Below are 21,508 nucleotides of genomic sequence, written 5' to 3' on the forward strand. Positions count from 1 at the left end.
GAAATTCGAACTACCACTTTTAAAATTTCGAACATGAATATTACAGATTTCACGCGAATGAAACGAGAAGTTAACACGTGTTTTCTTGAGCTTTCGAAATCGGTCTTCACATCGAAACTGAGCGGAAACTCTAGCTGTAAATGGTACTGATGCAGTAGAAACCTTTCGAATAGACAAAGCCGCTCCAAGCAAAGCCAATCCTATTCGAAAATCAACCGGAAGTTTAAAGTGCGTTTCATATATCCGCAGCTTTATGGCCTCTACACACCAGAGAAATTTATGTCCATATTGAAGAGTTTTTCCTACAAAAACGTAGGGAATTTGCTTAAATATGAACATAAATTTCTCTAGTGTGTAGTAGAGGCCATAGAGGGACTATTCCTCTTTAGAATTTTCCGAGTTCCTGGAGTGATTGCATAGTTTCTAATGAGATGGCTCCTAGCGTCCTTATAACAATAGACAGTACCCCTCTGGAGCCTACCCCGAATCTTTGGGCCAAGGTGGACGCCAAATGCTCGTATTTTTCAATCTTATCCCGACGTCCCATCCTCGTGGTAGGCTGTGATATCCACCACGTGGAGCCCTTCCCGATAGCGGTTGTGGGCGAAAGCTGTTTAATGCGGTAAGGAAATCGGTCGGTTTTAGTAGCTATGGCCAGAAACTAAGATAATGTTCTAAGTAAACTGCTCGTAGTATGATATAGTAGAGAAGAAATTAATCTCCTATTAAATGGCCTGATACATATAATCTAATAGAGTTATCGATTGAAGTGCTTAATGCAATTGGTTAAAATCGTATGGAAAGTCAAACGATAATTTTGTGAAAAATTTAAATATTTTCTCAAACATCTCTTAAAAAATAAAATAGAATATTTATCCATTAATTTGGCATTGCTATTAATGAGTTGAAATTGCAATTATTTGATGATTAATTAAGTGAATTAATATTTTTCAATGGTTCTGAGCAAAATGAGCGTAAAGATTCTTACATTTCTTACATAGAAAACGCAATATATTTCCTTTTCTCATTCTCAAGATAGTTAAGGGGGTTAAGGGGTTACGTGGATCAAGAAGACTGTAAAAATATACGTAATTTCTCAATTTTTTTCAGCATATTAAAAAAAATAATTTAAGTTCTTAGGCATTTAAAAGTACAACATTAACATAACCTATATTTTCTAAATTTTTTAGGTTACAGGATTTTTTTTGGTTTCCAAATGAACCAATTCCGAGAAATCTTGTCCACCGAAAAGTATGTTTTTTTTTTTCAAAAATGTCCAAAAGCAAGTCACACAGGATAAATTTTTAAATAAAAATTTCAGGAAATATAGTTTGAATTTTGTACTTTTATATGCCTGAGAACTTGAATTAATATTATTTTTATTATGTTTAAAAGAAATTACAACAAAATATGCTGTGTTTTTTATCAATTTTGACCCACGTAACCCCTTAAGTATATATGTATATCGAAGAATTAGAATAATATATTTTATTTTTAAAATTTGTCGTTTTGAATAATTTTTTTTTGTTTTACCTCATTCACTTACATTCAAGTGAGGTGGACGGAAATCGACTAACCAAAATAGATCAATGAAAAAATTTGATTAATGCCCTACCTTAAATTCAACTCTAGCTACGGCCCTGTGTTTCAGCACCAGACTTTACTTCTACATAAATCGGCTTATGTAGTAGAATTTTACACTTAAGTCTATACTTCAGAAAGGCAACGCATATGCCTTTACCTTTAGATTATTCAGGGGATGTGATATAGAAAAAGAGGAGAATGAGAAATGGGGTCAATTTGATTCTCATTGGTTCCAGATGCAATTTGTCTACCATGTGTATTCCTAAATTTGAAGATATACTTGCCTGTTGTATGAATGGAGAATTTTATCCAAGTACCTACAACACTGTTCCCTATTCACTTCAATTAAAAATTATTAGACATTTTCAATAAGAATAAGAAATTAGAAGGATTTTTCTAATCAGAATTCTTATCTAGAAAATTTCCGCAAACCCGTCTCAACTCTAAAAGCCGCGGACAGTCACTCCCCTTTTGTTGGCTCAATGGCAATGCAAGCAACAATCCATTGACTTCGGCTGCGCACGCAGACATTGGCAATGTTGTGGCGTGGAAAACAGACGCAATTTTTCCCTCGATCTGAGAGGATTGTTTGGCAGACAAGAAATGTTGTGAATTTTCATTGCTGCATTTCCCATAAATCACCCACAATCTCCTGCGAAAGTAAAAACTTTCTTTTCTTCTTCTGTGAGCGCACCAAAGAAAAAAAAGAGGAAGTGCAGAGACCGCATTTTCTTCTCCATCTCCAAACACTTTTGTGGTGCATGCGATGAGAATACATGATGGAAACAATTGAAAAATTTCTAAATGGAAAAAGTGCACAAGTTAATTATCGAAAAGAGACGCTCTTGCCCAGGCGTGGTTTGCATACTCAAACACCTTCAACCAATTTCTCCTCATTGATGATTTTGTGCGCGAAATTGGTTTGATTTTTTTTTGCCATCCCAAGTAGATTTCTTCCGGGTGCTTTGACATGTGGAAAACTTTTCAACATTTTCCAGGAACATTCATCCTCATCTGATTTGTAGCAGCTTTTACAACGCTTACCGTTTTCTTTTCAAAATTTATGGCATTCTTGCGAGTCTTCTAACAGCTTACCTGGACATCTGTCAATTTTAAATTCAAATTTAATCCGTTACATTTCACTAAACACTCAAAATTCAAACACCTCGTTAAATTAATCTATAATCTCTGTATTCTTTCTATTCTAAGTCATTGTTTTTTTTTATAGGTTAGATATCTATTATTTGAAAAGGTTAAAACTGTTTCGACATACGGTTGACAGCTGTCAAACACTCTACCGTATTGTCCAAATTTCATTAATATATGTCACTTTTTTGTCAATTTCACCCTTGATGATCCGGATTATATGTAATTATCACCCGTAATACGCCTTATGCAAAACTTGTAAAAACCAGTAAAAATCGCGAAATATCTTTTTAATTGTGTTTTAAAAGAAAATATTTTTTAATACAAAATGTTGACATCAACATGCCATCACATCCAACGACATTAGATACATTATTTTGACATCAACAAAATAATTTAATTTTGAAGAGAATAAACTTTTATTCGTTTCATTCGGTTAATAACTTTTATTGATATCATTTCCGCCTCTTCTACCAAATCTTTAAAGTGAGAAGTGAAAAAACGCTCTTCAAAGTTTTCGGTGAATGCTCGAGAGTTCACAAATCTACTCAGAGCTCTTTGCTTCCGTCTCTTCCCACTCACAGCTTTCTTCAAAAGTGTCTTGGATAAAAGATAAATTGAACAACTTTTCACACAATAATTGTTGAGTTAATACCTCAAGAATTCAAACTCATTTTAAAATTTTAAAACTAAATTAACCGATTTTTTGAACCTATTGAATCACTCAAACCAATACCCAAAATATCTTAGAAGTAATTCAATTAATTTTCTGATAAAAATTACTTATTCAGTAATCAGTTCAGAATCAGTTCATTACCGGTTCAGACCAGTTGAAACCGGTTCAGTTGCATCGGAAATTCCAAGACCTTTCCAACAAGCATAAACATGATACCATTAGGATCAAAAATACGCTCTCTAGAAAGCGTTTTTACCTTTGATCTCGGAAAATCGTTATTACACTGAGAGAAATCCGAAAAAGTTAAAATAACATTCCGGAAATGTTAATTTTACCTTGCAGTATTGATCCTAAATCGGTGTAAATATTACTCTTTTTAGGTGTATTAGGGGTTAAAGTTACCCTTTTTCATGTTAATTTTACCTTTAAAAAGGTGTAAAATTAACATTAAAAAATGTTGATATATTTTTACACCTAAAAAGTGTTAAAGTTATGAAGAAAAAAAGTTAATCGCACCCCCGTTTTTTTTCTCATTGTTCAGATTTAATTTATGAAACCAATTTTCTGTGAGACACCATATTAAATTTATGACGCTCCGAGATACAGAGTACACAGTTGCAATTAAATCTATTTTATTATTAATTTTTATTGTAAAAAATTAAAATGAAAAAACACAGATATAGTTAAATGTATCACTGATATATAGATTAGCATACACAAAAATACTAAATAGTATTTTGAGGCTTATATTTTCAACTAAATATTGAGCACGTTTCTTAATATTCCGATCCGGGGTGCTCTTCCCTTAATAATATTGTAATCGTCATTGTTTTGCTTTTCCTTACAATAAAAGACTGACACTAGAGACACTTCGAATTTCGAACAGGAATTATTTTAGCCACCAAGCGATCAAGTCAAGAACTAGTCATGTCTTCTTTGAAGTTGGAAACCGAACTTAATTTTTAAACATAAGGAATAAAAAAAGAAAAAGACGCTCTCATGTGTTTCTGCATTATCGACTTTTCTTTTTATTGGTTTCTGTCTGGACTGTTTCCCCAATCCTCGCCGTATTCTAAAATTACCAAAGAGTTGTGACAAGAACCAACACAAAGAAGTGCCGATAATGCAGAAGCACATGGAAGCAGTCATGTACTAAAATTTCCTCTTTTCATTGTAATAGCACAATTCAAAGTGTTTTATATCCTTTTCTTTTAAATATTTAAAGTGAGTGTTTTTTATTGGATATTCTTATAATTTGACACGTGTTTAATTATAAACCAAAACCAATAAAAATGTAGTAATAGTATTATCAAAGAACATTTCTAAAATTTTTAAATTTATTTTTTAGTCGATTAAAAAATTCAGTGAAGAAATAGCACATTTATTACAGAAATAAATTTAGAAATTATAAGATTTCTGCAAATCTTTTTTATAGCATTTATAGGAAAAATTATGATTTCTATGACATCATTTGTCAACTTTTGAATTTAAAACAAAACTCCTTGAACATTGAATATAATTCACGAGATTTTCCATTTCTATCATTAAAAATATCAAAAGAAAAATGAAATTTATTGTCTATCGAAGAAATATCATTAGCATTTCACGGAAATGGATGCAAAATATAAATGCAGTATTTGTATTCAAGATGTCATTTTTGAGAAATCTTTCATGTTGCTTGAGCATAATTAACTTTCTCAGGTTGAAGAGACACTTTGTAAAATACGAAGAAGCACAAATTGGTGAATATAACATTCATTCAGACTATCAATTAATTGAAATTTGCAAGTTCTTCCGTCTACCAAAAAAATAATCACTTTTGATGAGATTATTTATTCAGAGGGAATTATCAATATTGAATTTATAAGAATTTCTCTCAAAATGTTTATGTTTACATTGAGTGTCTGGAAATTCTGAGATTAGGGGATTTTTTGGCATTAAATATCGGTTGATGATGACTATATTTGACCTTTTGATAAGCTTCCGTAATTACTTCGGATTAAAATGCTCTTCAGTGAGAGCAAATCTCTTCAGTTTCGTTTGAAAATTCATTAAGAAAAGATGCTGAAAAAGACAATATATTCAGTGATTATCCTTCTGGGAGGAGCTTTCTTAACTGAAGGGTTCACTGTAGATGAAAGCCCTAAATATTCTTGCATTTTGCCTGTAAAACCAGTCGAGTATGGACATTTTGCTCCTTTGGTTTACAAAGACAACGGACAACTGGCTTCTGCTACCAGCAATGCAATTTTATTGATGAATGGTGATAGAGTGACTATTTCTTGTGATCCTGGATACTTCCAATATTATCCTAAACTCCGTTCATTAAACGCAAAATGCGTAGAAGGAGAAAAATTGGGTAAGATGTGAAATAAGTTTATAGTAAAATTATCAAAATTATAATTACCAATACCACCAATACGACAGATGCTGTAGAAACTCAAGCTTCAAAAGAAAATTGTTTTCCATTTCATATATGCATTTTATCATGATTTCTTGTGTATTTTGTGATATGCTCTGTACAATAAAATATTTTTATTGGAAAAGATAAGTAAAAATAATATTTTATGAATTAGAAATATGAATTTTAATGTGTAAAGTGGTTATGTTTGGTGAAAGGGGTTGCTATAAAATCTGTCAAATATATAAAATCATAATTTATATTTTACTTCATTGTTAAGCGTTCTGATGTCATTTTAAAATATTTCTTATTGCTTGTCAAATTCTTATCTTTACTCTTATTTTGCATGAAATATTTCACTGGTTTTCCCAGGTTTAATCGATAAGCATGTACGCATTTTTTGTTTATTCAACTCAGCTTAATCTAAGAAAAATCTCACCTCTTGTATTGCCAAAATAATTCTTCGTCGCAATAACAAATTATTATCAATAAAAAAATGAAACTTGGTCAGTAAAAATTCAAATTTGATCAGTGTACTCAATTTAGAACTTTATAATCAGGGAAATTTTCAAGAGAGTTTTGTCAAAGGGAAAATAAAAAGTTACGTTTAACCTGCAACAATCTAGATCTAGAATCTTTTTTTGTATAAGATATGACTAACAGAATTTAATTTTTTACTTACCGAATTTTATTGTTTAGGTCTCCGGCACGCCTTTTAAATCAGGAAAATTTTATAAAGTCTAAATTCATATACCTTTCTTTCTCAAACATTTTACATGTCTATGCCATTTATTCGTACCCTTCTTCTTCTTCTATTTAGCATCACAATTAATTCAATTTAGTTTAATCCAATTTTAAGTGCAAAAGAGTAGGATAGACATATGCAAAAGATTTGAGAAAAAAAGAGATGTGAATTTTGATTTCATGAAATTTCCATCTTTTAGCCGGAGCCATTATTCACCAATTTAAATTTTTTTGTTAATATAATTCCATTTTCATGGCTCCGACACACTTTTTAGATCAGGACTCAGAATATAAGTCAGATGTTGGAATTTCGGTCTAAAAACTTTCTTGTTCTTCTTTACGTTTTTATTGGCCGACGTTTCGATCCTTGGTTGGGACCTTCTTCAGGGCATCAAAAACTGGGAGAACAATTGTGAATAATAAAACAACACCATCAACTTTCACTGACACTACGTATTGCTCCTCATCCATCAGCAGTGGAAGATTGACTCTTGATCAAAATTTGCATTATTTGTTTTTCAATTATTTTGTTTATAATATCAACCCCAACTCTGGGACTCAAAATTGGGTTGAACTAAATTGAATGTGTTGTGATGTTCAAGGAATGTGAATTTCGATTTTATGACATTTTCCTGATCTAAAAGTTGTACCAGAGTTATTATGCCTTCGGCACACCTTTCAGATCGAAAACATTTTATGAAATCAAAATTCGCGTCTCTTTCTTTCTCAAAAGACTTGCATATGTCTCTCACATTCTTTCGGAGTCAAAATTGGACTGAATTAAATTTAATTTAGTGGGATGTTCAAGAGAAGAAAAGTGTGAGAGAGTGGGGCAGATATATGCAAAACTTTGAAGAAAGAATGAGATATAAATTTTGACATCATGAAATTTTCATGATCTAAAAGTTGTGCCGGTGTCATTATTGACCATATTTAATTTTTTATAGCGCTGGCACATCTTTTCGATCAGGAAAATTTCATAAAATCGAATCCCTTTTCGTACTCACACGCTTTGTGTATGTCTATCTTATTCTTTCACACTCTTCTTCTTCTTTTAAACATCACTCCATATTCAATTTAACTCAATTAAATTTAGCGAGCAAAAGATTGAGATATTCATATGTAAAGCATGTGAGAAAGAAAGAGATTGGAATCTGGACTTCATGAAATTTTCCTGATCTAAAAGGTGTACCGGAGCCATTAGGGACCAAATTTATTTTGTTTTGCCAATCTATTTTTCTATGCTATATACATCACTTAATCATACGAAAACTCATTTAAAATCGTTTCTACATAGATGCTATAAAAAACGAAATAATGAAGTAAAACTACTTTTTGTTTTCTTCCTTCTTTTAGAAAATATTCGTTGAATTAAATTGATGGCAAAATCTTAGAATATAATCTATATCAATTTATTTCACGGGAAGAATTGTTGTCATTTTTTTTCTCAAATGTCGAATTAAAAAGTCAATTTTACATAATTTAGGAAAAAATGTCCATACTTCGTACGATCGTAAGCTTCGTAATAGAATATTCGTCCTATAAAATATTATGATCCCATTTTATTCTCTAAATATTACATTTTTTTTAATTATGGTAATAATTACTTAATTACCTGTTTGTACATTCTCTTCTCTAGGCACTAATAGGATTGACAATTTAAGAAGAATATTGTAATTGTATCAATTTTTAGGCAATTATGTCACTTTCTATAACTGTCTGGAAATTTTAAAAATTATGGTAAATTATTGCTGAGTTCTAAGCTTTTTAATATAGTAAAACTACCAAAAGCTTCAAAAGCCCCAAGTACAACTTTCACAACTTTCCGAATATTATGGCATTATGGTTATAAATGTTTCAGAATGCTTAGAAAAGTATGTGGCTGTGTGGATGTCAAAAGACGTCCGGCCCCTACAAAAACTTTAAAGAAGAGAAGAAAAGTATGTAGGGGAAAGTACTCTCCCTTCGAACGTGCATGCCTTTGAATAATGTGATTTTTTTTTCAAGTTTTCCTAAGAGATTTAAACATTTCTATTAAATATCAGCTAGTTTATTATCAACTATTATTAGCTAGTTTATTATCAACTTGATGATTATGTGACGTTCATGTGGAAATCTCTTAGGAAAAGTAAAAGGAATTCACATTATTCGAAGGCATGAACGTTCGAAGGGAGAGTACTTTCCCCTAAATCGTGGTGTTTTTGATATTATAAGATAAATGAAATTGATGAAACTACTGAAGCAAAAAAAAAAAGTTTATTGAGTAATTGTCTTCAGTGAGAAAAAACGGGGGTGCGATTAACTTTTTTTCCTCATAACTTTAAAATTTTTTAGGTGTAAAAATATATCAACAATTTTTAATGTCAAATTTACTCCTTTTTAAGGGTAAAATTAACATGAATAAGGGTAAATTTAACCCCTAGTACACCTAAAAAGCATAATATTTACACCGATTTCGGATCAATACTGCAGGGTAAAATAAACATTTCCGGAATGTTATTTTAACTTTTTCGGATTTCTCTGTATTGTCATCTAGTCGTAAAAAACAACCTATAAAGATGCCATAAAAATTCAATATATCTGAAGTTTTATTTTAAAATATCCTGAATTTTTTTTAAGAATTCTTTTAATAAATAACTAAGTGCTCTTCAATATACAATTATTTGAATTAATGAGTGAGATAAAAATACTAATATTACAAGTCCAATATAAATTTAAAACTCCGATATGGTAATTTTCCATAAATCCTTAAATGCCATAAGATTTGTAATGGCATAAAATATATCAACATGCCATAAATCTTTTGAGCTTTTAAAAATATATAATGCATTTTGGCTGCAAAAATGGACAAAAAATCCTACTAGAAATAAGCATAATAATAAAATAGGATAGCAAAAATAATAATGAATTTGGTTTGAAAACATTCTGCTAAAATCCGTAAGGTGTCTGAAGCAAAATGAATCATTTTATAACAAAATAAAAAGCTTTAATTATATCATTTTATTTAATTAAATCCTTTTGCCCGTAAAATATTCCGAGGCGATGAATGAGTGGTTTGAGTTCTTGCCGCGACTTTTAATTAATTCCTCTGTAATTGCTTCCTTTTTTGTGGGCAGAACTCGAGGATGGGAAACAGGAGACATGGAGCAGGAGCTTTGCCTGTGAATTGCGCGTCGTTGAGGAAGTTATAGCGAACAATCTACCAGGATGTTCAGTGGAAGAGGGAAATATTGAAGGAATGGAATTTGGCTATATCAATCCCATCAGAAGGAAATCACTAATTGTTGGAGAGGCTTGCTACTCCACCAAGGAAGGACGAACAATCTTTGTGCATGCAAAGTCTGAACCCCTGAGAGCCGAGGATGAGCGATATTTGAGGTCAGGACCCCATCCTGAATCCAGGAATAAGATGGATTTATTCAGAGCTCTTCGACAGGATTCTATAAATAGTCGTCTGGAGAAAAAGATGGACAAAAATGACATTCCTCTGATGGGATCCAAAACTCTTCTTACTGCCTCAATGCTGAACAATCCTCAACTTCATCTCATGAACAGATTGACCTGGAATTACGCCATATCTTATAATCACGACGGGATGCATCATTGGAAAGATTTTCAGAGAGGCTTGGAAAAAATAACTGCAAAAAATCATGTGGAAATTTGGGCAGGAACTTCAGGATTGCAGAGTTTGAATGACATCTCAGGAGTTTTATTTGATTTTTACCTCAAGGACAACAAATTCCCTGTACCTAAGTTTCTCTGGCTGGTGGTCAAGCAAGGAGACAAAGCCACAGGATTTCTCTTTAGCAATAAACCCAAGGACTTGAGGAGATCCATAGACAAGGAGTGGAAGCCATGCTCAGAAAGCTGCTCAAACTATTGGTGGTTTCCTGATTTCAATTACGGTCCTGGTTCCGATCCTGATTCCGTGCATTGCTGTTCAGTAGAAAATCTACGACAAATTGTCCCAGAAGTTCCTGCAATACCTGGCATTACAAAAATGCTGGACTATGGAGAGAATGTAGAAAAATCAATGGATTGAATTAATCTTTTTCGAATAAAATGAATTTTATTGTACGTTATGTTTGAATTATTCTCTCCGAGAGCTTTCCGGAAACTTTTCCTCTGACCTCTGAGAGTTTGCGCGGGATAACCTCAAAAAAATGTCTGAAGATACAGCTGAGACAGTGAGTGAAATTAAGACTCAGAAGGATTTGGAGGCCTTCCTGGGGACATGGGACAATTCCGGGAATACTGTTTTCTTCTCCAAGATCCCTGAGAACTGCCTGAACACACCATGTGTCCTGGGAATTGACGAAGCAGGAAGGGGACCAGTTCTCGGTAAGTGATATAAGTACTTTCCTTTAGGATATGCTTCTGATCATCTGGTCCCTGCAGGACCCCTGGTCTATGGGATAAGCTTCTGTGCGATGAGCAACACTGAAGTGCTGAAAGATCTTGGTTGTGCAGACTCAAAACAACTCACTGAGGAGAAACGGGAGAGCATTTTCTGGGACATAAACTCCCGGAAAGCTGCCCTTGACAATATGGGCTGGGCTGTAGAGCTCATCAGTCCAAATTACATCAGTCAATCTATGCTGAGACGCTCCAAACATTCCCTAAATGAAGTCTCAATGGAGTCAGCAATTGGTCTGATTAACCAAGCCATCTCCCTGAATGTCAACATTGCAGAAGTCTACGTGGACACTGTAGGTCCTCCGGAAACCTACCAAGCCAAACTATCACGCCTCTTCCCCAACATCTCCATCACTGTGGCCAAGAAGGCTGACTCCACCTATCCCATTGTCTCAGCTGCCAGTATCTGTGCCAAAGTCGTCCGGGATGCAGCTCTCCGGACATGGAAGTTCAACGAAGTGGCCCCTGAAAAGCCCTTCGGCAGCGGCTACCCAGGAGATCCACTCACAAAAGCCTTCCTGGAAGACAATGTGGACAACATCTTTGGTTATCCGAGGATTGTGCGCTTCAGCTGGGCTACAGCTGAGCAAGCTTTGGAGAAAACTGCCCAGAAGATTACCTTTGAGGATGCCGATGATGATTCCCAGAAATATTCTGGACCTCAAATTACCAGTTTCTTCAGAGCAACCGAAAAGACACGCAACAGATGCGGATTCTTCCGAAATAGACATCTGCAGAATGTGCAGGACTTTTGAAAATTCTCCCTGATTTCAGGAAATCCATTAGGATTTTTCCGATTTCAACTGTCTTTTTTTTTTAAATAAAGAATCTTAACAAAAAAAACTGATGAATTTTTAGTTAATATCCAATCCTAAAGAAAAATTTCTTAAAAAATGGTGCTTGATCAGGAATAAGAGGAGTTAAGTCAGATGACTAAACCTTAGGTCCGAAGCCCGTATTAACGTGAGCTAAACTCGGAGTGCATGCAAATTCTATTTAGAGCTGAAGTTGGGGAACGCCATTCAGTTATCTAGAATCAAATTCGTGAAATTATACAAATTTTGTATTTAAATGAAAATATCAAGGATTTAGATGGAGTGACAGAAAAGTGTTATATGGGTGAAATGTAGACCAGAATGTTCTCTATAATTTTCCTATAGAACATGATCTCATCGATTACTCAGAAGCCGAGATAATCGAGGTTGTTTGTTTCTGACGTTTCTGAACTCGTTTTTTCGTGCAGAGCGCCCCAAGTGTACATTTGATGAACTTCAACTATATCAAAGATTGTTGTATTTTGTGGATTTTGTGAGACTTTCCATTTAAAACCCTGTAGCCGATCGGCCGCAAAGTTTCACAGTAATAGAAAATTCCCTGGAATTTGTCTTCTATTTTTCCGCGAGTTTCCGTGGAAATAAACGCTAATATTCCGGTTGGAATTCTGCGGAGTTATCAGCTTTTTTCGCGAGGATTTCCTAGAAAAAAAATCCGAGGAATTTTCTTGCAACATATCTGAGAGCATTCCCTGGAAATTGATTCAAAATTTCCTTTGAATATTCCGAGTATATTTTCTGATATCTTTCCGACCAAGACTACATGGAAGTAAACGCGAAAATTCTGCAATTATTTTTCGCCCTAACGCTATAATTCTTGCGAGCTAGACATACTCAAATGAACGACGGTAACAATATTTTCAATTCAAAAGTAGAACAATTGAGTGTTCGTCTGATAGATGAACACTACAAGTTCTAAGCTGCCAATTGGCAATTGGCACTGATCGTCCATATTTGTGGATATTTTTCTGGAAATTCTCTATGAAAGTTCCACGAACTTTTTAATCAAGTTTTGGAATTATTTTGAAGAAAAATATATTTAAAAAATCCACTGGAAAAGTCGTGGAATTCCATAATCACGGAAGCCTCTAAGGACGTTGAATGGAAATTTCCACGAAGAATTTCGTGGAAATAAAGAGGATTTTTCCAAATTTTTAAAGGGCTAACTGCCGATTATACGCTAATCCATAGGAAAAGACGTGGAAATATTCGTCAGGGAACAGTCCATGGAAACTCGAGGACATTTCATATTAGACGGTCCTATACAGAGTTCCGCAAACGTCCATGGAACGCTAGGAAGAAATTTAGCGTCAAATTCCATCTCGGAATCTCGGGTGTGTGTCTAACTTAGTTCTGTCGCGTCCATCCGATTGTCAGACTTCGGCCATCGTGAAGTGCCACCTTGCGGAAACTCCGTCAAATGCAAAGTCAAAAGTATTGTCCGTTGGGTCAAGTCTATACAATATATTGCATTTTCTGAAAAAGAGAAATTCTTGGCTGGGCTTTCATTATATTAAGAACTTAAGAACATTAAATCTTGTTTTAGTTGTCTTTCAAGAACAGAACCCTGAATTAAGAATGTAGCCTTCTTTAGTTGATCAGGTAAGTAGTCGTAGTGCTGGAACCTAGAACCTAGATGAACAAGGACCCGTTGATTTTTTTAAAATTTATTTTTCCTAATACTAGGATCCTCTATTCCTATTATAGATGATCAAGAGCTAAATATTTCAGCTGCCACACTCAGCGAAACTTGCACTAGGATCCTACAAGTAGGCACTCCTGTCCAAATAGGATCTGAAAATTTTATTCTTACAAAATACATTTTCTAATTTTAAGAATTTTAAATGCTCCTTTTATTTCTGTAACTATTAAAATCTTGGATATTTATCCGTTTTATAAATACAATTTGGAAAGGTCCTTATTTATGTTTCACAATTTCCTCTGGAACCTAGAACATCCCATTTCTTTCCTACTCACTTGAATTGCTTTATCGGAATCAAATCAAAAAGACTTTTTACTTACTTTGAAGATTCCTATTTTGCAAATCCTTCCCCAAAAGCCATTCAGTATTTTGTCTCAGATTAAACGTCCTTTATTAGCCATCTCCAAAAAAAAAAAAACACTTGGCCAGCTCGAAGTAAAAAAAGAAGTCCTCTCTCATTCTGGAAATCCTCAAAAATATGTGACTTGTAGCAAAATAAGAAAAAGTATACTGCGAATGTTCTACAATTTCCTGAGATCCAGCACAAAGACGCTCCCGTCCGAAGCACTGGCGCCCACTTTGCTTCCACGTGAGTTCCAGCACACTTCAAAGGTGCCCCCTGTACCCTTGTAGCTATGCACCAACTGTCCCGTTTGTGTGCTCCAAATGTGCACGCACTTATCAAAGCTCCCGGACGCCAGAAACTTCCCATCCGGACTGAAGGCGACAGAGTAGACGGGTTCAGTGTGCTTAGTGAGCGTATGGATGCAAACGCCACGTTCCACATCCCAGAGTCGGACAGTGGAATCGAAGGATGCACTGGCCAGGATGAGGTTCATATTGGGATTTGCTGTACCTGGACCAGTTGGGCTCCACTTGATCGTGTAGATCTCCTTGGAGTGCGCCTGGAGATCATGCACGCACGTATCCTGCTTCATCGACCAGATCTTGAGGGTCATGTCGTCGGAGCAGGAGGCCAACAGATGACCCTGAGGATCCCACTTGATAGCATTCACCTGTTTTGGGTGCAGAAATAAATTTTTCCATGTTCAGCATTTGACCATTCAAGCTGAATTCACTATCTCTGTTCTAAGGACTGAGAAAAGCGTCAGTTAACTCTTTCGTCTCTTTTGGGACTCTGAGTACCCAAAGAAGCATATGAATATTCTATGAAAAACAATATTTTTTTAATTATTCAGAACTGATAAAAATCCGATTCTTGTGGATGATTAGAAAGTATAAGGATGTCCAAATATAAGACATTTTTTGTAGGACCTCTGTTGTGGTCGTCGTCAAATCGAGTGGACTGTATTTTTTTTTTTGTAAATGCTTTTTATTTGTCGTCGTCTTACAGCCGGCGAGACACGGCTAATTCCCGAGAAGATCTAGTAGAGCTAATAAGTAAACTGATTAAAAGTCGTCCTAATTACTAAATAAATCGTCTTTGTCTTTGATCACCTAATATCTATTAAATCCGTCTGTCTCTATTTAATCAACCTATCGCAAAGAAAAAAAATTTCCTCTTAGATTCAATAGATAACATTATTTTACACCATTTTCACAACTTACTCGAGAAAATAACCAAATTTCTATAGTCGTCGTCGTCACGCGTGTCTCGCCATTAAAGTCACAAAATGAAAAGACAGAATGCCGGAAGGGCCTAAATTACAATGCCAAACAATATTAGTTCATAAAATTTCCGTCAGATGTCGTTCTGTCCACACAACCTCATTTACACACGGCTCTTCGTTATCCGGGGGACAGCAGCCAAACACTGGCGGTTGATGTATTCAAAATTATTTTTACTAAACATGAAGTTTGTCCAGTGTGAATTAAAGTATTATTATCATTGTATCGAAGTTTTTAATACGTAATTGTGATAAAAAATGAAACATAAGCACACCATGAAGAAAATTCTCTTGTTCCTTGACAGACAGAAAATAAATTCACACAGCACAAAATATAAAAACCGTTGATCATTCAAAAAACCTAAATGTCATTTTGTCCCCCAGTTAGCCGGATTGCGAAGAGTCGAGTGTAATTCCTAAGCTTAAATATTTTTGATTAAAAAATGGTGAATTTGGCTTGCAGCATATGCTGCGGTCCGGAAAGTGTTAAGTATGAGAGAAGACAGTTGCCGCCATATTGGAAATTGGAAATTTGCCGCCATGTTTGGAAATTTACAAAGCTAGTGATAAGCCTAGATCAACTTATTGTAGGTGAGATTTTTAACATGAGCAAACTCGGAATGCATGCCCCCATAGCAAAATTCTACGGAAATTCCAGTGGAAAACTAGCGTCCAAATTGCAATAATCCGCGGAATTTTACGCTAAAATTCCAGGAAGTTTTCCATGGAATTTGGAGTTGAAAATTCCACTGGAATCATAGCTCTCCTTGGAATTTCAAGTACGATCCAGTGGAATTTCAACGTTAAATTCCACGAAACATTATACGGAAAATCAAACGTGAATCGTGCAATGCTTGAAAATTCGATTGTGAGTTGAATTTTGGGGGTAAAGAATCGCGTAGAGTTAACTGTACTTGTCGGTCGAAATGGATAAAGTTGGCTCGACACGATTCTTTACCCCCAAAATTCAACTCACAACCGAATTTTCACGCATTCCGAGTTGCAAGCACCCCGAGTTGCACGCATTTCGAGGTCACCTGTAAAGAATCTCAGCTACCATAAGCTTATCTGGGCTTATCACTGGTCATTTTCTATTTTAAATAATCTGAGTGTGGAAGGGCAACCTGAGAAAAAAAATCATTGAAATCGGCTAATAAACATTAGAGATAGAGCCCGGTCAATTTCGATATAGTAAGGGTCAGGGTACAGTGGGTTGGGGTAGAGACGGTTGCGACCTATCGTCAGAAAAGTCCCATCTGAAAGTGCTCATCGAGACGAAACCAAAAACCCAAAATTTAGGTCAGAATGTTAATTAGAACCAGAGATAGAGACCGGTCAATATTCGAAGTTTGACCCCTTATAGCTCGGGTCAGGGGTTATGGATAGATTTAAGTATTTTTTTTTGTTTGATAGGTATAATCAACGGCTACAACATACTAAAATTTCAGCCCGATGCACAAAGGAATTTTTGAGTTATTTATTTAATTTAAGAAATTGAAAAATCTTCTTTTTAATAACAGAACCCCTAGCGTTTAATTTTTTTGTGTATTAGGAGTTCAAAAGAAATTGAAAAATCTTCTTTTTAATAACAGAACCCGTAGCGTTTAATTTTTTTGTGTATTAGGAGTTCAAAAGAAATTGAAAAATCTTCTTTTTAATAACAGAACCCGTAGCGTTTAATTTTTTTTGTGTATAATCAGTTCAAGAGTGCAAACTCAAAAGCAATTTATTGAATAAATTGAAGTTGAAATTGATTTTTTTTTCTTTTTAATAATAGCGCCCCTACCGGTTGTTTATGAACTTCCGATGTTAGAAGAGGAAGTGGCATTTCAGGAGCGTTTTTCAAAACGCTTTTACTTTTTTAATTCTGACAAATTGAACCGAAGTTATGGCCATTTTAAGAATTTTTTTGGACTCTTATAGCTCGGGTCAGGGGGGTCAGGGACCTTAAGTTTAGTATAGATCGAAAGCTCTAAGACCCAGCTATAACATATGTACTAACATTTGAGCCCGATCGATGCAATAGAGGCGGAGCTATTAGGACGGGAACGGTTTTTAGTTTAAATGAAAAAACATGGAGACCCGTCAAATAATTTCGTCAGATATCTTTAAGTTTTCTGCAGAAAATATCTACACCTCTGCCGAAAATCTGCCGAGAAATCTGTAGATATTCCTACGAATTTTATTTGAGCTTGGGACAAAATTCGTCAGAAATTTTTCCATATTTTCTGACGAATCCTGGTGCATACTCTGACGAATTTCTGTAGATATTTTGCCGATTTTCTGTAGATTTTTGTGCATTCCAGACTTTCCAGACAGCTGTGTCAGAAAAGATGGAATATTTTTCACTGAAGTTTATTGCAAAAATCAATAGAGTGATTCTCTTGGTGATTTCACAGTGTTTATATAAAATAAAGAATTCTGCGACGCCGTGTTCTAAGTAGAGAATAGTGAAGTGAAATCTTTAAACAGAGTGTCGACCAAAATTTCGTGTTTTTGTATCATTCGATTGGCGATTTTTAAGAAATTAGTATTTTTGCTCGCATTTTTTTTACTTATCTAAAATGTGTACTCGGTAATGCTTGTTAAGCAGAGCATACAATTTTCTTTATAACTTCTACAGTTTCTTCATAAATCAACAATATTTTTGTGAAGTAATGGAGGTTATGCAGATTTTATAGGGAGAAATTCTGTCGAGAATCTGCAGATTTTCGGCAGAATTTCTGCCGAAAATCTACAGATATTCTACGTAGAAAGTCTGCCGAAAATCTACAGATTTTCTCTGAATGTACTAGAATATACCGTTAAAATTCAAAAAAAATAATCCGAGTAAAATCGGCAGGTAGAGCAATGATTTGACGGGGAGTAATGGTACGCAATGTCGCAAAATCTTAAATTTCATTAAGATAGGAATAATGGGAAGGTCAGAATACTCCTGTCTGTATCAAAAATGCATTGATATTTCATTTAAGAAATATATCAGCAATTAAAGTGGTCGCATTAAATAAAAATTTACGCAAAAAACGCTAATCCTTGATCTTAAATAAAATAAAAGTGTATGATAGTTTGGGCTTATCTTTTTCTGTCAATTTTTTCGACCTGAGTATTCTCGAGGATCAGCCTGTGTCTATTTTCGGCATAAGAAAGGGCTCAAGTAAGATGTTAACATTATGGAGAGGGAAGGGTTACCCGAAACCACTAGGTCGCTATATCCAACCGTTTGGCCTCTAAAGCTCACAATGTTAAAGCCCAGGATGCCATGACTTTTAAAATGTCAGATTGAAAAATTTTTGACAAACACAGAAAAATCCGAAAAAGTTAAAATAACATTCCGGAAATGTTAATTTTACCCTGCATTATTGATCCGAAGTCGGTGTAAATATTACCCTTTTTAGGTGTATTAGGGGTTAAATTGACCCTTTTTCATGTTAATTTTATCTTTAAAAGGGTGTAAAATTAACATTAAAAAATGTTGATATATTTTTACGCCAAAAAAGTGTTAAATTTGTGAGGAAAAAAACTTAATCGAACCCTAATTTTTTTCTCAGTGAAGGAATCCGGAATTCGGATTGAGAAACCGAGCATTCTGCAAAGTTTCTTTCATTTCGATTTGGTTTTTCCCAAAAGGTTTGCAATCCCTGAAATAAATAAAATGAAGGTAAAAAGAAAAGGAAACTGACCTCGTTGGTATGCCCCTGGAAGGACTTGATGGGCTTGTCGGCGTGGAGTTTGCAGACGTGGATGCACATGTCAGTGCTGCAGCTGGCAAAGCTGGTATTTGTCTGCCAGTCAACATCCAGGGCCGGGGCCGAATGGAAGGAGAACTGCTGAGTGCACTGACCAGTGGAAGCATCCCAGATGATGGTTGTCTTGTCCACTCCGGCTGACAAGATATAATTGCCCCTCTTGTTCCACTTGAGCGCAAAGATTGGCCCCTTATGTTGTCCCAGAGTGCTCGCAAGTCGACCATCTGTGGTCCAGATCCTAGCATATCCGTCATAGCTGCCCGTGGCCAGGAGAGTTCCATCGCAATTCCAATCCAACGAAGTGACATCTTTGTTACTGGGCACCTCTGTGCCCCCTTTCTGGATACAGTGACGCAGCACCAGTTGATCCGGGCTGGTGCTATTGTCCGATAGATCCCAGATCCTGGCTGTACTGTCTCCGGAACCCGAAGCCAGGAGATCAGTACTTGGATTCCAGGCACAAATAAAAACTTCACTCTCATGCCCCCTCAGCACTGTCACTTTTGACGCTGGGATCTCAATACTCTGATCCACTTCCATTGTGTCTACGGGCGCAGGGGCTGCTGCAACAGTTGATTCCTCCCCATTTGTCTCACCGCCACTTGCCGGCTCCGTCTTGATGGCCTGCTTCTGCTGATTGTGCAAATTCTGCCTGATGGCCACCACTTCAGGCATCACAGCATCAATGAGCGTCAGACCCTCCGTCAGCCGATGCACATTCCCATCCTCATCCACACTGATCTCCGCTTCCGTGTACTTCAGCCCCTTCTGGAGCATCGTCAGCAGCGCCGCTGAAGGCACAACTGCCCCATTTATGTTGCTCTGCGATATGTGCGACTCTATCCCAAAGGTATATGCCGAATGGTGGAAACCTGCCAGACCCCCACGGACACATAAAGTCACGGGAATTAGCCCAGAAAAGCCCCCCAGAAGGTCCCAAACTAACCTGACTCTTGGAGATAGCGGTACACCAGGAAGTTCACCTCATCACTTGAGAAACTCATGATTTTCACGTCCAATTGCCCACTCTGTCGTCCAACTAGGTACTCAATGATGCATCCTAGGGCCACAGAAAGTCACAAAACACTGATTTTATAGAGATTTTTGGGCAAAAACAGCGGAATTTGCGGCCAACTTTTGACAACACAACAAAAATGCTCCGGAATGCAACGCCATATTGTTTTCCGGAAGTTTCAGATTTTATTACATTTGCGATGTTCGAATGGTGTAGCGTCGTGAAGGTATTATTACATTGAGGAAGTGTAGAAAATTAAATCTGTATAATATTCTATTCTAAGGAATTTGTGCTATTCCGACTTTCTTTGTTCATAAAAAGGATAAATGGACTCTGTGGATGTCAAGGGACATTCGACCCCTCAAAAAATCATAAAGAATAGAAGAAGAAGATCATATCGCACTTTTCTGCTATTTTAGTGGCACTTTTAGTATCTGGGGTGTTTTGAGATTAAAGCTAGAATAGAAGCTTTCAAAGATGAATTAAAGTTTTCGTACAATAATTATAAATATTTGAAGATAAGCATTTTTCAAATTACGTATTATCCTATAGCGAACTTGAATCCTTGAATGACTAATTGGATACAATTTTCGCTTTTAAAATATTTGTTTTACCGTTTTCATTTCTAACGTGTCTTCAGTCATTCATTGAGATATAAAATGTAATTTATTGAATACATTTTCTGGCTTTCTTAATGTTATTTTTCTTACTTACAGTCGAGTTCCTCAAATTTGAACTCCTCAAATTTGACGACGGTTGAGTTCAAAATGTAAAATTTGAGGTTATGTGAAGAAAATTTTGTGTGGAGTGCCATTTTTCTCTGATATTTCCTCAATATTATCGTATTATATTAACTTCCGCAACAAATTCCATTTATTTCATGATAAATTACATTGATATATTCTCTAAAGTTGTTTACAGTGCTGTCTCTCTATGCACACTCTCTATATGCACAGCTTTTGTGTCGGTTGCATTCAAAATCAATTTGTTTACATTTTGACAAAGTACTAAAGAAAATTATTTTTTTCGTAACTAATTTTTCTTGTTTTTAATTTTCTTAATTTTATTTTTTCTGTCTCATATTATATAATATTTAAAATAACACGGGAAAATCTAGAACAATAAAAAAATAATAATTTATTAAAAGAAAGAAAAAAACCGTTGGGAATTTCAAAAAAAGTTGTGCATATTCAGAGAGAGAACTGTCAAAAAAAGTACCCAAACTGTGCATATAGCGAGACACCACTGTATATTAATTTACGGAAAGTGCATTTCACATGAATTCCGTTACGTTTTTGAAAATATCGTTCAAATTTGAGGAGTGAGAAATGTCATCTATACCCCCCAACAAATGTCCAAATTTGAGGAACTCTACTGTACTTAGTCGGCTGCAAAATCCTTTTAAGGGACCGGGTCTCTCGCACTCATCTACTCATTTCCATTCCTAGCGACTTTGCGTCAGCTCGCTTCAAAACGTAGCATAGGTCGCAGTCGTAAAATCTGTACTATCGGAGGCTCATTACAAGCTTTTGTAACAATCTTGCTTTTACGTAGATGGGTTGTTAGCCCCTCGCGCAACCCTCTCTAGAGAGACCAGATCCATTTTTCGTTATCCTC

General features: G+C 35.4%; 3 protein-coding genes across 3 annotated transcripts; 2 read left to right on the forward strand and 1 right to left on the reverse strand.

Moving 5' to 3' along the window:
* The first annotated feature begins 5,402 nt into the window (after window positions 1-5,402).
* Window positions 5,403-10,625, forward strand: LOC129807327 (uncharacterized). Its single transcript, XM_055856522.1, has 2 exons — window positions 5,403-5,765; window positions 9,668-10,625. Exons 1-2 carry the CDS (start codon window positions 5,468-5,470, stop codon window positions 10,591-10,593), a joined length of 1,224 nt encoding a protein of 407 aa, XP_055712497.1. The 5' UTR covers window positions 5,403-5,467; the 3' UTR covers window positions 10,594-10,625.
* A 45-nt stretch (window positions 10,626-10,670) lies between these two features.
* LOC129807329 (ribonuclease H2 subunit A) lies at window positions 10,671-11,810 on the forward strand. Its single transcript, XM_055856523.1, has 2 exons — window positions 10,671-10,892; window positions 10,950-11,810. Exons 1-2 carry the CDS (start codon window positions 10,715-10,717, stop codon window positions 11,720-11,722), a joined length of 951 nt encoding a protein of 316 aa, XP_055712498.1. The 5' UTR covers window positions 10,671-10,714; the 3' UTR covers window positions 11,723-11,810.
* Window positions 11,811-13,621: 1,811 nt separating this feature from the next.
* LOC129807330 (F-box-like/WD repeat-containing protein TBL1XR1) lies at window positions 13,622-20,058 on the reverse strand. The gene is made up of 3 exons (XM_055856524.1): window positions 19,823-20,058; window positions 18,811-19,748; window positions 13,622-14,518 (listed from the first exon to the last, which is right to left on the reverse strand). Exons 1-3 carry the CDS (start codon window positions 19,878-19,880, stop codon window positions 14,024-14,026), a joined length of 1,491 nt encoding a protein of 496 aa, XP_055712499.1. The 5' UTR covers window positions 19,881-20,058; the 3' UTR covers window positions 13,622-14,023.
* Window positions 20,059-21,508: the final 1,450 nt, after the last annotated feature.

This window comes from Phlebotomus papatasi, chromosome 3 (genome assembly GCF_024763615.1).
Source record: "Phlebotomus papatasi isolate M1 chromosome 3, Ppap_2.1, whole genome shotgun sequence".
In the NCBI taxonomy this organism is placed as follows: Eukaryota; Metazoa; Arthropoda; class Insecta; order Diptera; family Psychodidae; genus Phlebotomus; species Phlebotomus papatasi.

Coding starts and splice junctions, on each gene's coding strand:
- LOC129807327 (XM_055856522.1), top strand. CDS start 5,468: ATGCTGAAAAAGACAATATATTCAGTGATTATCCTTCTGGGAGGAGCT. Junction 5,766..9,667: donor CGTAGAAGGAGAAAAATTGG/GTAAGATGTGAA, acceptor TTTTGTGGGCAG/AACTCGAGGATGGGAAACAG.
- LOC129807329 (XM_055856523.1), top strand. CDS start 10,715: ATGTCTGAAGATACAGCTGAGACAGTGAGTGAAATTAAGACTCAGAAG. Junction 10,893..10,949: donor AGGAAGGGGACCAGTTCTCG/GTAAGTGATATA, acceptor TGGTCCCTGCAG/GACCCCTGGTCTATGGGATA.
- LOC129807330 (XM_055856524.1), bottom strand. CDS start 19,880: ATGAGTTTCTCAAGTGATGAGGTGAACTTCCTGGTGTACCGCTATCTC. Junction 19,749..19,822: donor CCGCTATCTCCAAGAGTCAG/GTTAGTTTGGGA, acceptor GGGGTCTGGCAG/GTTTCCACCATTCGGCATAT. Junction 14,519..18,810: donor TCCAGGGGCATACCAACGAG/GTCAGTTTCCTT, acceptor CACCCAAAACAG/GTGAATGCTATCAAGTGGGA.